We start from the raw sequence: 18156 nt of genomic DNA, 5'->3' as shown, positions 1-18156 counted from the left end.
TCACCGCTCTCGTTCTTCTCAATGACGTCCACCACCTCTCCGGCCTGGAGGCTCAGCTCCGAGTTCTCCTGCTTCTTATAGTTGGACACCACCACGTACTGTTCCAGGATCATGGGCTCGGTGTTGGTGTCGGCACCTGGCGAGGGCAGAAAGCACGCGGTGAGCCAGCGGCCAGCCATGGCCCCGCGGCCGGGGCGCCCCCTGTCCATCGGCCTCGGGGGAGGCTGCTCGGTCGCCAGCGCCGCTTCGGGGGGCCGCCCGCAGCCAGGGCTCGCAGCTCGCTGGGCCCCAAGGACAGGCCATATAGCAAGGCCCCACACCGGCCCGCTGCTCGGCGGGGACCGGGGGACATGGGGAGCCGGGGGGCCGAGGGGAGGGCCGGCGGAGGGGGACAGAGGCAGAGGTGGAGGCCGAGGAAACTGAGAGGAAAAGGCCTTCTGCTGCGACGAGCTAGTCACAGCCCGGCATGGGGGAGTCTGAGCAGAGGCCCGGGGTGGATGCGGTCTCTCCAGACCCCCCGGCCCACCGGGGCACTAGGGGAGGGCCGTGAGTGGGCGCGCGGGCGGCCCATGAGGGCGGAGGCCAGAGCGGCGCGGGGAGAGAGGCAGGGCGAGGAGAGCTGCTGCCTCTCCCCGGCCCGGCGAGCCCAGAGGAGGCCAGTCGGCGGTCCTCCCCTCGGGGGAGCGGGAGAAAGCGGGAAGACTCTCCGCAGCCCGGCCGGGCGAGAAGTCAAGAGGGTCCGAGGCCGCCAATCACTGGGGTTTACTCGCAAGCCTTAAATAGAAACACATGAGACCCATCGAATGAGGAGCCGGGGGTGGAGGCAGCGGAGGGGAGGAGGGCTGAGACTGTTTACTTGAAACCCTAGAAGGAAGTCCCAGCGCCAGAGCGCAGGCCAGCCCAGCCTGCCGCCCCCACCCCACCCCAACCAGCCTTCCTCAGGGTCCGCCCCGCGCCTGCCCCTCGGGCTCCCCTGCGCTGCCCCTGAGCCCGGGGGCCTCAGGCCGGCTCTCCCGGCCCTGCTTCCCCAAGTGGCAATCCGTAGGCCCGGCTGCTGCCCTCTGGCCACGTGGAAGCTGACTCAGTCTCCCTCAGTCTTTAAGCATTGGGGCTTGTGTTCAGCCTCCCAGAAGCCTCTGGCCACCTTTTCCTGGCAGTTCATGGAGCTTGAGGGTCAAAAGGTGGGGCTCAGCGGAAGGAGGGCAGGCAGGCTGGAGACTTCTCCAACCTCCTCAGCCGCTGGACCAGTACATCATTCATTAAACAAATACTGGGCTGGAAGGTGGACAGACTTCTTAAGCCTCTCTGTGCCTCACTATTATCGTCATCATCGCTAAGGTGGAGGTGGGAACAAAACACCTAAGATGACATATGCCCTCCTAGGAGCTGAAAGGATCCACATACTAAAGACCCACCAGCCACCTCCTATAGGAAGCCTTCCCAGACCACTCCCAGCCCCAAAGGAATTCCTAGTACACTTAGTGTACCACTCTATTTATCTACCAATCTCCTGGAAGGCTGGGGGTTTCACACAACCAGCTTGGCTAGAGAAATGGCTGAGAGGGTCCCTAGGATCCACACAGCCCCTTTGCTGCTTCAGCCTGCTGCCACATTCCCTACATGACTAGTCTAACTTGGCCAGTGTTCTGTACCAGGCATGTACACTGTCCTATTTTACCCTCACAGCAACCTTCTTACCTTCCCATTTCACAAAAGATAACTTAGAGGCCCTGAGAAGGCACAAGGCTTGCCCCAGCTCACACAGCTATATCAGAGAACAAATTCACCCAGTGTTTTAGGTTCAAGCCCATCTCTCTTTCCATTACAGAATGCCTCTGATTTCTGTTTGAGTCGTCCCATTCTTCTAGTACAATGATCCTCAACTTGGTCCCACAAAATAGCCTGGAGAGCTTCTAAAAAATACTGATGCCTAGGCCCCACCCCCAGACATCCAGATTTAATTGGTCTGCTGAGTTTTTTAGACACCTCCTCCTCCCCTGAGGTTCTCAAGCACAACCAGGACCAAGAAGCACTACTTAGATCTTTGGGTCTTTCTGCGCTGAAGGCTCCAACCAACCTAGGACAGGGAGCAATGGAGGAGAAAGAAACCCACCACCCCAGGCAGGTTTCGCCCAGAAGAGGTGTGGGCCCTGCTGTCCCAGCTCAGCTATTTGGAGACCTAGAAGGGGCCCTGTCCTAGCTCAGGCCTGCCACAGGCATATGCACGTGCACAACCCCAGGCAGCCCCTCCGAAGCCAAGATTGTATTTCAGACAGAAATGCACCCAACAGCTGGGCAGCTGGGCCAGGCTGGCTCTGCACTTAGATGGAGCCAGCTTCTGCACCTGCCCCTGCTAGCTGGACAGGATGGAGGGAAGCATGGGGCCCGTGCTGACAGACCACCTCCCACTGTGCCCCTGGGGGCATATCAGTGGTCTGTGACCAAGAGTACCTCTTAAGTGCACCCAGTACAGAGAGGGCTAGCCCCTGCCCTGTGGAGAGAGGGCCTCCCGTTCCAGTTTATGGGAAAGGAAAACTCAAGACACAAACAAAAGGAGTTCCCCAGCAGATTAGAGAGCTTCCAAACCCTGAGAGCCCAGATTGTTCTGACAAGGAACAGTGACCTCTCAGGGCTCACTCACGGTCAGCACTATGCTCAGCGCCCAACTGCATCATCTTCACAACAAGCCTATGCTGTCAGTCCTACTACAGACCCGTTTTACACAGACAGACCGAGGCTCACGAGGGTAAGTGATTTTCCAAAGGTCACATGGCTGCGATGGAACCCAAGGCCACCCAACACAGTCCCTTGTGTCCTGAGCTTCTGTGCTGTCCTGGGCCTAGAGAGCCACCGACCTGGTTTCCAAGGAGAGGCCCTGTCTCATCAGATCCAGACACACCTGGTACACAGCTGGTGCTTAATAAAGACTGGAGCGCAGGTTCCTTGTTGACTCTTGCTACATCTACTGACTGGGCCACGGTGCCCACTGGGTGGCAGGCACTCCGTAAGTGTGAAATGAACAAAGGAAATGAAAGAATGGGCAGACAGATGAACAGTGTCATTTAATGATGTGTTTGGAGTCAGTACATAGAAACCAGGCAGGGAAAACTAGACAACTCGACTGGGGCAGGGTGAAAGGGGAGAGGGGGAACACACAGAGAAGCAAAGAGGAGGGCAGCGGAGGGAGCAAGGAGGGAGAAGCCAGAGTTGCTAGCGAGGATAAGCAGGGTGCTGGAGAGTGGAGAGGTGTCACATTTAAACCCAAGCCAAGGAAATCCGAGGCAAGATTTCAAAGAGGGGAAAAATCCACATATCCCCCTGCCCAGCCCTTGGAAAACTGGCCTGACCTTTCTGAATACTGACACTCCGGGATATACATAGAAATGTCCTCCAGGCATTCCAGAACATAGAAGACAGGCAGGGGGATGCACTTCTCGGAGGCTACTCCAAAGGCTGTGGGATGGACAGACACTGTGTCCTCCTCCAGCACATGTAGGCTCCCAGATCACTCTCTCTGGCATCTGCTTCCTGGGGTGTTGCCTGCCCAGTGCTGCCTGGGCGGGCATGAGCTGGGAGCAGGTATCCAGATGAGAAACCACTCGGTGGGCAGGCCGGTGGGTGAGGTCATCTACAGAGACTGCTCTGGATCCCTTCCCAGCAAGGTCTGGAAAACTGGGGGCCAGAAGGGTTGGCCTGAGGGGCGGGGAGCGGCAGTGGATGAAGCCTCCTGTCTTCGGCTGGGAAGGGCTTGGCAGAGGCATGGAGAAAGGGTTGGGTGTACCCCTTCTAGACAGGAGAGCCCTTCCCAGGTTGGAAGGGGACTTTGGAAGAGCCTGGTCCAGGGATGGGCCTCTGGGCCTCACTTAGAGCCCCTGGCTGGTATACTGAGCTCTGGCAGTTCCCTGGAGGCCTGTCCCACCCTTGCCTCACACCTGCATTCCTCTGGCTACCACCTGGATGGATCCCTGGTTCCAGCCTGATCCTGGCTGCCAACTTAAACTTCTAAATGAGGCTTTTGCCAACTCAGTCTCCAACTCCAACACCATCAAAAGGTCCCTCTTACATAAAGAATAAAGGCCAAGTTCAACCTCAGTCTTTCTTGACAATCTGAGCTCCCCAAGTTACCTGACATACAACTCCCCCATTTTAGGCAACATTCCTGAGTCAACACATATGTATCGAGCACCCACCATGTGCCAGCCACACTGCTCGGTGCAGGTCTTACTGCCAAATGGTTGCTTTAGCTGTTCCCCTGCCTGGAACACCTTCCATTTTTCTACCAACCCCAGTTCTACCCAACCATCTCTGACCCCTCAGGAGCTACCTGATCACTCCAGCCACGGTGCTTCCTCCTGTGCTCAACTGGATTCTTTGTGGGGCACTGCTCCCCAACCTGACTAGACAAGAGTTTGCTCTAGATGAGAGTTGAGAGTAGATGTCCCAGGACTGGTGCTATAGGTCACAGCAAAGCACACAATAATTGCCTGAGATTCACGATGCAAAAGCATAAAATTCAAGTCTCAGGGTCTGAGGTCTGGTCCTGCTTTGGCCATACTAGCTCCCTGGGAAGGACACATAACCTCTCTGGGCTTTAGCTTCTTTATCTGTAAACAGGAACAACAATAGTACCTACCTCATGGGGTGTTCTGAACATGGAATGAGGTGTGGGGTTAATGCCCTATGTAAACTTTAGACAGTGTTTATAAAGCAAACAGGAAGTGGGAGATTTGGGGAGGAGCAGGAGAGTTTAGGTTCCCCTGCAGACCCAGAACTGGCAGGCAGCTGAGGGCAAGGGCCACAGGCGCCAGGAAAGGCAGCCACGGCTATATCCCTGACACATGCCCCTTGCAAACCCCACCTCCAGTGGGGCAGCAGACACTTGCCATCTGGGGATCCAAGAGCTGAGTCCCTGGGGCCCACTCTGGGGTGATGGCAGGCTAAGTGGCCGCAGGACCCTCATCCACAGGACCCCTTACCTCTGCGTTTCCTGTCTCATCTAACTCTCCAGTGTTCCCAATGGGGAAACCAAGGCCTAGAGAGAGCTGGCGGCTTGCCCAGGACTCTGGCCCTGGACGTCCAGTCTGGCTGGTTTTCCCCAGCCCACACTGCGTCCCCTCAGTGACTCTCTCCAAACAGCTGGGCTCATCTGAGAAGCCAAGCGCTGTAGTGACCCCCACCCAGGCTCCCCACACTCTCAACGACCCCCCCAAACCCTGGGCATCCCACCAAGGTCTCCAGTCCCTCACAACCAGCTCCTCCCATGTTGGACTCAGCCTGCCGGCTTCTCCATAGGCCCTGGGCGGCCAGGCTATACGTTTGGTGAATAAAATGTATAACTGTGAGCCAAGTGGGGTCTGGCTCCCTGGCTCATGCAGAGGGGAAAAAGGGACAGGAGCCCAGCGATTAGTCAGGCCCAGGCCCTCATCACAGGCAACACCAGAAGGATGACTGCAAAAGGCTTGGGAAAGACAGGCAAGGGGTCCTCCCGCGGGTGCCTTTCTCCCCTGGGCTCCCTCCCATTCTCTGGCCACAGCTATGGGTGTTGTACTGAGCCTCAGGTTCTGACCCTTGGGGCTACCCAGGCCCCCACTAACCCCTGACCCCTGACCCTTCTGCTTTGTCCCTCAACCCCTGAGCCTGAACCTATGCTCTCAGCTTTGGGCTAGGGAAAGTGGGGTGGGGAGGCGGGGCAGGTAGCACTCTAGGACCAAAGGCTAAAAGGTGAGCCCCTGACCCCTGGCCCAGCTCTGCTCAGATACAGGGTATAGGCCCAAGTCCCAGAGGACCATCCTGGGCCAAGCAGCCCACAGCCTGGAAAGCCCCCCTGAGGCCAAAGGCATTCCAAGTTCTGACTCCCTGGGGCACGGAGCCTGAGAGCTCAGTCTCAGTCCTCCCCAGCCCCCTGCCCAGCTCTCTGGGTTGGGGGCCAGACTTCAGCTCTCCACCTCAGGTTAACTGCCTGGAGCAAGATTAATAATCTTTGGCTAGCCCATGTCACAGGGATGGCCAGTTGAATTCATGCTGAAATGATGATCACCTCACCATCAGCTGCGCACTTTCTGCGTGCCAGGGTACCCATGAGAAAGCACTGTATCCCCTTAGGGAGGTTGCCCAGCCCAGGTAGCACAACCAGGACTTGGCAGGGCTGGGATTCAAACCCACAGGTCCAGAGTGCGTTTGCTCGCACGCTGTGCCACGTGGTCATCAACCATCATAGGGCTTCAAGGATGGATCTGAGACCTAAAAAAGGTTGAGCAAAGGCAGAGGGTACAGCAAGCGGAAGAGCAAGAGAGGCCCAAGATGCGCTGACAGAGGTCTGCTACACACCACAGGGGAGCATGCGGAAAGCAGCTGGTGGGCACCGGCTCCGGCACATGCGTGTCTGGGACACATATGTTCACACACATGCACAGGGCAGTACCTGTCACGTCCTTCTTGGGAGACTCAGCCCAGCTGGAGAGCCACACTTCCCAATTCCCCGAGAGCAAGTGGCAGCAGGAGAGAAGAATCAGAGGAGGAGAGAGAACCGTTAGGCAGGCAGGAGGTCCACCAGGCAAGTGCCTGCAAGGCGCCGGTTGGACTGGCCGCGGAAGGCGGGGGAGGGGAGGGGAGTGATTTCCTGGCCCCGGGCTGGCTGCTGGGCGTGGGCCTGAGTGATTACAGAGGCCCTGGGACACAGCCCGCTGGGATGGGGATAATGAGGTGTCTGCTGAACGCTGGAATCCTCTGGAGCACAGAAAATCCTACACAGTCCCTGCTTGGAAGGGGGCCCACGGCTTATCACTGCCCTGGAAAAGGCAGCCTGGACCTTTCTCTCTAGCCCTGTGGGTGGCTGACCCCACAGGGCCTGGTGGCTCCATGGATCCTCACCAGGCCAGCAGGCTCAGCAGCCTGGATCAGGCCTCAGGGTTGGAGAGCCCAAGGACAGTCTTCAGTGCTGGGGCACCACCCAGTGGGGCCTGGAGGTCTCGTCCAGCCCTTGCGCCAGCCACACCCACTGAGAAAGACAGACAGACAGGCCCTGGCAGAGTAGAAGGGAGCCTTGTTTTAGAGAGCCTCACAACTCCAACCAGATGGACAGGGACCTTCAGTGATCAGAAGAGATGAAGACTATTTCAGACTCTGACAGTCATGTCTGATCTGGGCCTCAGTTTCCTCATCTGTGAAATGAGGTTAAAAACTGTCTTCCTGCCAAGAGGGAGGAATAAAATCAAAGCACCTAAAAGCACCTATAATTGTGAGATGTGATACAGTAACACTACAATGAGGCAGAATGCTCTTGCCTAATCAGTGGTGTGAACACTTCTAGAATATCAGAGGGTCAACATGTAATAAACACTGACAGTCTACTTTGAGTGTACAGTGACTTATTTACTCCGCATGGCAACCCCTTGAGGTGAGTATGTATTTTTCCCCCCAACAAGGGAGGAACTGAGTTCAGAAAAGGTAAGTAACTGGCCAAGTTCCCACAAGCTCAGATAGTGGGGCTAGAAAGGGCACCAGGTCTGAGAACACTCGGTTAGTGCTTTTTCTGCTGAACTGCTCATCACCTCTAAAGAAGCACAGTGTTGGCTGCGACGGGGACAATGAGAAAGAAAGGTTGAGATGCCAGTCTAAGGAGCTGGCCAGGAGAGCTGCCTGACCCAGTGACAGATGGTGCTGATAATAACAGCACCAAATATTTACACAGCATTACTGGACACCAAGCATCATGCTGAACATTTACATATAGTAACTTATCATTTGTTTTTCACAATAAACCCCCAATGATAGGTACTTCCTTCATTTTGCAGATGAGGAAAATGAACCAGAGAGGTTAAGTAACTTGCCCAAGGTCACATAGCTAGTACAGCGCCCATCTCTTATGGAGACACAGACATCAGGTGATCAGGTAGATGCCACTCACCATTTAAAGCACCTAACTCTCACTCAGCAAGCCACCTTCCAACCACAGGCTGGCCTTCCCTGGAGAACTGGGAAGCCTGCCCTTCCAGGTCCCACTGTAAACCAACAGAGTGGAGCTCCAGTGGAGAGGTTTGTGAGGTCTTTGGAGTTTGACTGTTGGCGTGCAAATCCAGGCTCTTTCCCTTTGAGGGAGCTACTGAACCTTTCTGAATCTGTTCCTCACTGTTGAGCACAGTACTATATAGTCAGTGCTTAATGGCAGTTAGCCACTGACGGCAACATGGCCCATGAGCCAGGTTCAGTCAGCTCTCGGGACACCAGGAAAATCACACTCCTGGAGTCACAAGGACGAGAACCAGACAGTGTTCCGTATTGCGTGCACCAAGGAAACACCGGCACCCAGTCAGATGCCTTCCCATAGATGCTCCCAGTCCCCAGGTCAGCTGGAACTGGGAGAGAAGGATGCTGAGGAACTGCACCCGAAGGCAAATGATCTGTGGCAAGAGCCTCTTGCCCGGACTAGCAGCTGGAAGTGTCCTTGGGCAGCAGGAGCTATGCTTGCCCAGCTTTCACAACCTGATAGGGCTCAGATAAGGTAGATGCTCCTAGGTCCTCCGAGGCTTTTAGCTGGTATGGCTGAGTGGGTCTCAATGGAGGATGTGGGGCTTTGTTGCCTGGTGCCATATTTTGCTGGAGCTGTGACTTCCTGCTGCTGTGTGGCCCAGACATGGCTAAGTGGCCTGCCACCCAGCAAGGGCATCCCCCAGTGCCAGGCCCATCCCAGCCCCCTCTAGTCCCATTGAGCCCTGTGCTGACCCAGCTAAGAGGTCACCCACACCTCTCTCCCTCTCTGCTAGCTTTGTTACTTTACATACCTTCGTTTTGGGGTTCTTTTGGGTTCTTCAGAAAGAAACCTTTTGGGAAATGCTAAGCTCTTTCAGTGAGCCAAGGGAAGTTATTTGGCTTGGGTCTTAGAGAACCCAGAAGACTTGTTCTGCTACAACAGAAGTCAACAAGCTTTTTCTGTAAATAGCCAGAGGGCCAATATTTCAGGCTTTGCGGGCCATGCGGTCTCTGTGGACACTACTTACCTCTGCTATTAAAAGTACAAAAGCAGCCCCTGACAATCTGTAGAAGAATGAGTGGGCTGTGTGCCAATAAAACTTTATTTATAAAACCACATGGTGGGCTGGGCTCGGTCTACTAGAAGATGAGGGCTGTCAGAGAGGGGGAGCTGTTCTCTTCATCACTGGGAAGATGCCAAAACCCTGGGGGAGAGAAGTGGGGACCCTCGGCCCACCTAGACAAAATGCTCTCACATCTATGCTGCTTGGATTTTTCTAGAATCATCTTGAAGAGCTGATGCCCTCCAAACCTTTAGGGTCTGGACATTTGGGCAGAAGGGTGGAAGTGGACAGAAAAAGATCCCTCAACCTTTGAAAACTGAGCCTCCACCACAAGCCTGTGCCCACCGCCTTCGCCCCCCATAAGCAGGCCTTTCCTTCTCTCTCCAAAGGCAAATGCGAAGCAGATCAGGAGTAATCCTACGTTTTTAAAATGTGATAATTTCCCAGTTCCCTGGATCCACAGAATTAACCCAGTTCTGCTGCTCCCACCCTGAACTTCCCCCTTCTGGAGGGCCCTCTCTCTGGCCCACTGGAGCAAGCCTCTCCCAGGGTGGGAGACTGCCCCCCGCCGCCTGGCTCACAAACCTAGGCCCTCCTGCCCAGAGGCCAACAAGGCTGCTGGCTCAGGGCTGGGAAAGCAGAGACAGGGAGGCGGGATGAGCAAGAGGCAGGCACAGCCAAAAGAGCAGCTGTGACCGACACAAACCAGCTGCTTCCTGCCCCCCACCCCCGTCCCTGCCCCCTCTCTTCTGGTGACAGAACCTAAGGCCCTACACAGCAGGGCCATGGGGCCTGGCGTTAAGTGAGGGGCACCAGACTGGGAATTTGCACAACCAGTTTTGCTGAGAATTAGCTATGTGACCTTGGGCAGGTGGCTCAACTTCCCTGGGCCTCAGTGTTCATATCTGTAAAATCAAGCCTTTGGACCTGCTAGTTTGATGTTCTAGACTCTTCCAGCAGAAATCTGCTAGTCTCCAAAACATAAGTGTACAACAGCTGAAATAAAACTTTCTGGAGAAACAGACCACCCCTCTAGGGAAAACCCCTTGAATGCATGCTCAGTATATGGAAACTAAAGCAAAAACAGCAAATAATTCAGGAGGCAATGAGGGCAGAGAACTGGAGCAAGAATTTTTTTAAAATATCATGGTTCTCATAGTTACTGTGCCAATTCGCTCACTGATTGTGGGGCTTTAGCAAATCTCTGAGTCTCTTTCCCTTCTGTAAAATGTGGATAAAAATACTTAACTCATGTTGTAGGGTTGTTTTAAGAGTGAAATAGACTAATGCCTGTACAAGATTTTGGAGGCTAGGAATTAGGCCTTTGGGACACAATGGGGAGTGGATGACAGGCACAGATCTGGTGACTAAAGCAGCGTGTGCTTGGGAGATAGGGGGCATGCAGACAGGATTTCTCCAGTGTCCATGCCAGGTAACTCATATCCCTGCCATAGGTATTCCTCCTGGCTTGCAAGACCAGCAAGAAGAAAACAGGCCCAGAGAAAACCAGAGGCCTGCAGGTCCTGGCTGAATACAGCAACCTGAAGACACACAGATGCTAAGCCTAATTCTTGCCAGGTCCAGGTGACTATGAGAAATCAAAGAACGATACAAGGTGTGCCCTTGATTTTAAGGACACTCTTCCCAAACACATACACATTCAAGTATGACATTAAAAAACACCTGGATGGACCAAACTTAGGAATGGGACTCTTACTGGTTTGTAATAAGGTTCCTTTTAACCTTGAGTAACTCAAGAGCAGTGAGATTTGGGTTCAACTTAACCAAATTCAGTCTCAAACTATGTTTCCAGGAATCCTTCTCTGGAGTAAAGCAAGTCCCACCCATTCAAACTAATAAATTCAGAGTGGGCTGCGAGCCCAGGTGGGAGAGATAGAAGTGAGGACTTCCAACGACAGAAACTCCCTGGAGAATGAAGCAAGCTGAGGGCTCAGGGGACCAGGGCAGGGTCACTGCTCTTATCAGCTTACACAGCCCCCGCCATGGGTTCCTGGGAGGGTAGGAGAAGCAGGGACTCTCTCTGCCAGGGGCCCCGAACGGAATGAACACCCCCCTCTTCTGTCTTCTCCATGTCTTCCATTCTTCAGTATCTCAGCGCACTGGAGGACTCAAGACCTCTCCCTACTTGTTCTTACCTCACTGCAGCCTTGAACTGGTTTCTAAAGATCTGCTGCATTCTAGGCTTTTCTCTCGCATACAACTAAACTTTGCACAGGGCTAGATTTCTTAGGTTTTCTGCAGATTCCACATGTTTCTTTTCCTTTGTGACCAGGCTACAAGGAAACTCAACCACTGCCTTCAGTTCCTCAACTGATCAGGGCCTGATAGCAGCTGGTCTTGTTAACTTAGCAGGAGCTACTTTTCCATGAGTGGAGCATATCCCTTGTTGGAGGCACTGTACTGTCGTGGAAATACAGCAGCTCAAATTTTTACAGCAGCCCTATAAGTCTAACAGTCCTTCACGAAGAAGTACTTCTCTTACAAAGAAGTGGTTTGGCCTACAGGATCTGTATTCATTTTAGGAGGCCAGAAATAGGTCATTATGCTCAGAACAGCAGAAACAGAGGCTTTTACAATGGTGGAGGTGATATAAATACCATCCGGAAAAAGCATGGCATGAATTCAGTTGGCTAAGACAGAGCACAAGCAATGGTTCAAACGTGACTTTTAATCAAAAGCCACAGGGGTGGAAGATTGGAAGTGTGCAGTTTTAATGTGTGACAGGCTGTTCACACGGGCATCTCTATGTGGCTTGCCCCAGGTTGAATAGCAGCCTCTAGTTTGCCATAAATACTTATGGCATGAAAAAATCATGCCCTTGGACTGGAGAGGGGTGAGGGGTTAGTGCTGCTACAGAGCAGCTCAGACCCCTGGCCCTGCCCCCCACATGCACAGCCTCCAAGGGGGGGCTGGTTTCAGGCGAGGTGATCTGAGCAGTCTGCACAGGGCCCCACAGTTGGAAGGGTCCTGTGCCTGGTTTAATGTCCTTCTGTCTCCCATTTGAAATATTTAATAATTTATGAACAAGAGGCCCTGTAAATTATGTAGCTAGTGCTGACCAAGGCTGGAGGTTCTGGGCCACAGAATTCTGAGCTAAATAAACAGAAATACTCATGGAGAAATTCAGTAGGGTTGACTTTCTAATGGGTATCACCTTAAAGACAGAAAACAAATCCTAAATGGGAAGACAGGCCATTGTCTGTCTCCAGTTCCCTTGTCCCCACATCTGTGGCTTCTCAGTGGTACTCCAAAGGCTGGAAGGAATGTAGGGGCACTCAGGACAAGAGACAGGAAGAAATTTATCTGAGATCACACAGCAAACGAGTGGCAGGGCTGGGGCTAGAACTATTCTAACAGTTCCCACTTTTTTAATACTCATGCTAGGCTGAACAGTTAATAAGCATGATCTAATTTAATCCTTACAACAATCTGTATGTAAGAGATGCATAAACTGAGGCTCAGGGAAGTTAAGGTTCTTCCCAAGGCCCCCACAGCAAGGAAGTGATAGGCCAGACTTGAACCTAAGCAGGCTGACTGGGAACTGAAAAGAGAGGGGCCTAAATAGGGGACTTCATTCACTGGATTCTTCCCAGCCATTGTCCAAGACTCATTTATTTCTGCTGGGCTTTTCTTTGAAAATGCAGCCATATTCCTATTCATTCTGCTCGCAGTAAGAAGGGGTCTGCCTCCTTCCCCAGAGGCTGCCTTTCCCAGAATCCAGAGTCCACATGGGGGCAGCCCAACCCGGGGTAGGAATGTACCACTGAGCCTTGGGCTGCTGAGCTATGCAGTCAGAGAACAGTCAGTTTCCTGCTCAGGTGGGGAATGGGGTGGGATGGGGGCTGAGACTGGGCCTGGAGCCATTCCACAACCCCTTAGGGACCAAGTCCAAGGCGCCTGCCTAGGCACGGCTGGGGCAGCAGAATTGGCCCAGACCAAACGGTGTGGGCAGAGAAGCCCGGATGCCCTGCAGAGCATGGCAGCTGCCAGAGGGGCTCCCCAGCAGCGGAGGTGGGTGGGTCTGCCATCCTCCCTCCTCACCGCTGAGAAGGCCCGAAGCTTCCTGGTGAAGGACAGGAGCTGTGGTTATTCAGAGGCACCGTGGGTGGACAGAGCGGTGCTGGTGGAGAGGTCGGCGGGGTCCTGAGCCCCCGCTCCCAGCAGCTGCTTAGCCCCATGGCAGCCACTGGGGGTGCGGCCTCCCCCTCAGTTCTCAGGTTCTCACCTCTCCCCATGCTGGGGCGTTGTGTGCAGAGAAGAGACAAACTCAACACTGTTCAGCGTTCCAGGATCCCAGCCACCCCCGCCCCTCCCTGGGGTGGTCTGCCTTGGTGGTCCTTTCCCACTTACTGGGATATCCCCCCAGCGCCCCCACCCTGCTGGTTCCCCAAGCCAAAGCCTGTATCTGTCAGGACAAGGCGGTAGCAGACACAGGCGGGTGAAGCAGGATGAAGCAGGCAGCTCCAGGGTCTCCCACCCCCGAGACCCCCGGCCGTGCCATCTGTCTCTCGCCTGGTTGTTTCCCCAAGAGCCATGAGGGAGTGACGGAGTCAACAGCAGGGTCCCAAAACTCCCATCTGAGGGCCACAAAAAGTGCAGTGTTTTGTTTTCTCCAGACTGAACTCTGGCTGTCAGATTATCAATGGATCAACAACCAACTGTTCAGTGTGCCTCTACCATGTATGAGCACAGCTGGGGCCCCGGGCTCAGACCGAGGACTCTCCACTCTGTCTCCCAGCTTCAGAGACGGGCACAGATGTTTATGACCACAGACACTGTCTCAGGCATCCCTGTCCACACGAAGAGTCGGGCCGGCTTGGGGAAGGCAGTGTGGCTCCCTCGTCCACTGGCCTGGCACTATCGGGACCACCCCTCAAGGGCATCCTCACTCCTCAAGGCTGCCCAGACCTGGCTGGAGGGCAGGCTGGACCCTGGTGGGGGCTCATGGGGGAAGATGCAGCAGGGCTGAGTCCTGAAGGCCTCATATCTGTAATGAGACCCCACCTTTGGGGCAGGAATCACAACATTTCAGCTGACATCTGGCTGGACACTGCTGTCAGCTGCAGCAGGACTCGGGTGGGGATGAGGGGTCACGGGCCAGTGCCAGAGTTCCCTCCAGAACTGAGGCTGAAGATTGCCCCTCTGCAAGGTCTGCCAGCCTGCACCATGCTGCCTGGGGCAGGATCTCTGCACTGCTGCCGTGTCAACTGACCCCAGAGCCTCTGGCTAGGGCTCTGTTGGCAAGTGCCTTGCACCCAATAGGTGCTTAATCAAAATTTGTTTTAAGTCTCGTCAATCAGATCTTAGGTTCCTTTAGGATCTTTAACATGTCAGCATCCTTGCAGCACTCCAAACACAGTTAGTGGTGCCTGATAAATCCTTAGTGCTGATGGAAGGACGCACACCACCCTGCTCAGTCCCAAGGACTTCATGGGGAAACTGAGGCCTGGCTTACCCCACTGCCTGGCAGCCTTCTTAGCACCCAGAAGTCTGCTCTGTCTCTGATCCAGGTTTCACCTCTTAAGCCACCTACAGAACTCTTCAGGCTGGGAAAGACCTTAGCCTCACTAGTGCTGGGCAGGGAGGATCATGGGCAGGTCCCAAACCCAGCAAGACATCCCTGGAAGGCTGCTGGCTTCCAGCATCTTCTGTAAAGCCCTTCAAAGAGATTTTTAAAAATTTTATCCATAACCAATATGGTCTACGGCAAGACAGATGTTGCAGGAAATGGGAGTACGAGCAAGAACAACTGGCTTATCTACAATGTCTGGTGGGAGCAGGGCTCAGTGGAGCTCAGAGCAGTGCTGCGAGCCTCTGGGCCTCTCCTCACTCCCACCCCACTCCTTCTCTGAGTGGGTCTGGACCAATCCTGAGTCTCAGATGCCACGTAAGCAGAGCAGTGTGAGTGCGCGCGCGCGCACACACACACACACACACACACACACACACACACACACACACACACACACACACACACAGAGAGACAGCTCGGGAAATCCCCACATCTGGCTGTCATGTGACCGAGCTATTCCCAGAAGGCACGGCTGGGAGGGCTGGGAGGGCTGGGGACGGTTGAGAGTGTGTGAGTTCTCTGGAGAGCACCACAGCTCAGGGGCTCTGGCTAAAGCTGAGCTTCTAGTCCAGGGAGAGGCCAGGAACTAGACGATGCTCAGAGTGCCCTGCCCTGGCTCACTGCACAATGTGGGAAGGTAGGGCCACTCTCTGGTCTTCCTATGACATGAAAGGGCTTCCTATGACATGAAAGGGCTTCTTTCTCTGTCCTGTCAATTGTGGTCTATCATCAACTGCTGGAGAGAGCCACCGATGGAGATTCCTTGCCCATCAGGGACCAGTCTGTTAGATATCTAATGAGCACCCCCCAATGCCAAGTACCTCCTAATTCCACATGGCCCTGGAACCGTATGGACTCAGGACTCATGCCCTCCCTTCATGGGCAAGGACATGTGCCCCCCAGCAGACTGCAGAAAGCCGGAGTCCTCCTAATGGTAAGGAAATGGTCAGGGGTGGCCCTTGGGCAAGTTCTCTCCAACTCAGGCACATGTATTAATTTTAGAATTAGAACTTTTTAAGCTTCCATAGCTTTAGTGAATACTGGTCAGCTGCAATAGCATCTCTGAAATAGCACCCCCCCTGGATAATCTGGGTATAGGTACTGCCGGGGTACAGACGACAGGCCTCAGCAAGTTTGGGAGACGTGGCACGCTCGGACAGCCAGGGCTGATACTGGCCAGATGTCCTCTGTGCGGCTGCTCTCTCGCTCTTCTTCAGGCTGAGTCATCCAAGACCTCAGTGACCCAAGGGTGGACAGCCCCATCTGGCACCTCCAGGAAGCTGTGTGTCTCCCGGGGAGGCTCCCTCTCACTCTGCCCCACCTCCACTGTAGCACTTGGACATTGTATCACGACTGCTGTTTACTTTCCTACCTCCCCCCCACCCCAACTATGAGTCCTGAGGACAAGGCCCACATCGCATCCACCGCCTCATACCCCTGGGCTTGCACTGTGGGGGCCTGACCTGAGGAGGTACTCAGATGTTTGTTGGACAAATCATCCATGGTACTGAGCCATGGCAGAACCAGTGAGGATAGCTACGGGCCTGGCAGGAACCACCCAATTCTAGAAGCGAAACCTAGCATCAGCAGCCATTCAGAACCTTGCTTCCTATCAATTCAACCTTCAAGGGTTCTCACCGGCTCCCAAGAGAGCTGGCACCAGTATCAACTGAGCCATGGACTTAGAGCAGAGAGAGCAAACCAGGTCATCAAAGCAGCTGCGGAAAGGGCCCTCTTAGCTAGAGCCCTGTGATGAAATGAAAGTGAGAACTGATGTGGGGCTCTCACAGTTCAGGAGCTGACAGGCCGGAAGAACTTGTCCCACCCTGAAAGACCTGGAACAAGGGGTGTTAAAATCTGCATCTTTGCAAGATTTTGGGGTGGGGGGGCTGTTGCCAGTGCACAAAGATCATCTCTGGCCTCCGGTCACTAGTGTGCCATCACAGTTTTACAAAGACCTCACCTCTCTGTGGGAAGTTATGCACCCAACCCCGTCTGAGCCAACGCTCAGGAGACCGAAGGTGGTCCAGTAGATCTAGAGAGCCCCTAGATAACCCGCGGGGGGCCTTCTCCCACAACACAGACGCAGCATGACAGGGAGATTGCAAAGACGTGGTGATTCTTCCTTCTGAGAGCAAGAAGTGGAGAGACTTAACAACGTGGCCCATATTTCTTGGTACAAGACTCCAGTTCTAACATGAACAAAATACATCCTCATACCAGCTGTTTGGGTCACATGTGGCAGTGACAAGATCCAGGGGGCAGAGCAGAAAGAGTCGGGAAAAACTCTTATCCTCGCAAACTTCTAACTGAAACCTTGGAAAATTTTTGTCTGCCTTCACATTTCAAAACTGATCAATTATAAAAATGCCACAAGCCAACTAAGCTACACATGCCACATTTCTGTTTATAAACAAAGTAACTTTAGATCAAAAAAAGGTGCTCAAACAGTAAGTGGTGCACATTTCTCCCAAGTCTTTGTTTTTCCATTGCTTCCTCATTACTGGAAATGTTGCCTCTTCTGTCATGTGTCTATAATCCAAAACACTGAAGTGAGCAAACCAGTTATTTGTTATTTTTGTAATTGGTTGGTTTTGAAATGTGAAGGCAAAGAGAAATTTTCCACCTTTGCCATGCTGGCCCAGCCCCCTAACTTGGTAGACCAGTGAATGCATCTTCAAGAGTCCATCAGGGGCGCTGAGCCTCCTGCCACCTCACTGCCTGTCTACCCTGCACACTGCCACCAACCCACATGGATGACCCTTTCCAAATTCAACTGTGGCTCCATCTCAGAATCTTGGGAGAACCTGTCAAAACGGCAGATTCCTGGGCGCCACCCCCAGAGATGCTGATTCAGCAGGGCTGGGAACCTGCAGTTTGTCAGGTGAGCAGGCTCCCGATTCGGCAGCACACTTCTAGGCTTTGCATGTGCTGCTCTCTTTCATCATCTTCATTTTTTTTCTAGTAGGAGACGCTGGGTGATAGTTGCAAGGGGGAAGACAGAAGCTAAGCCAGCAGACCTGGGGGAATCAGGGCTACCAGCTAGCTGAGAGGGACACAGGTGATTCCAGGATTCAGGGAGCCTGCCACTTGCTGCCCCTGCCTCTGAGGGGGGACTGGTGGCACACACACACACACACACACACACACGAGCAGCATGTTCACTTTCTCCATCACATCACTACCACATGGGCTGGCTCTGCAGCTGCCAAATCAATCAACCTCCTTTCATTTCCAATTAGTTGGCTTTGAGATCCAAGGGTGACATCAGACCAAGGAGCCAGAGCCATGAAAATAAAAACTGTTTAAAAACACCAGCCTGGGTGAGATGTGCCAGAAGGCGATGCCTTCACGAGACATGTTCACTTTTGGAACAGGCCATTGGAGGGTGCCAGGAATATCTTGGCCATGTTCACTAAGCAGCCTGGGCCTTTCTCAGAGGATGGGTGGCTCAGGCGGACAAGAAAGCCTTGGAAATTGCTTTGAAAAGCCTTGCCAATATAGTCTCCAAAGTTCCTTTTCTAGACTCTT

The 18156-nt window shown here is 53.7% G+C and overlaps 1 protein-coding gene across 7 annotated transcripts in view; it reads right to left on the bottom strand.

Moving 5' to 3' along the window:
• The window catches only part of SH3PXD2A (SH3 and PX domains 2A), a 221233-nt gene that overhangs the window by 51056 nt on the left and 152021 nt on the right, over positions 1 to 18156 (bottom strand). For 4 of the 7 annotated variants that reach the window (XM_037001249.2, XM_037001247.2, XM_037001250.2 and 1 more), the window contains 2 exons: positions 6422 to 6466; positions 5 to 136 (listed from right to left, as the gene is read on the bottom strand). In XM_037001249.2, the coding sequence (XP_036857144.2) occupies positions 5 to 136; positions 6422 to 6466 (177 nt within the window). The remainder of the gene's footprint in view (positions 1 to 4; positions 137 to 6421; positions 6467 to 18156) is intronic. The other 3 variants (XM_037001248.2, XM_073240481.1, XM_073240482.1) reach the window with 1 other exon arrangement.

Source organism: Manis javanica, chromosome 7 (genome assembly GCF_040802235.1).
Source record: "Manis javanica isolate MJ-LG chromosome 7, MJ_LKY, whole genome shotgun sequence".
NCBI lineage: Eukaryota > Metazoa > Chordata > Mammalia > Pholidota > Manidae > Manis > Manis javanica.
This window is presented reverse-complemented; position numbering and strand designations above follow the sequence as displayed.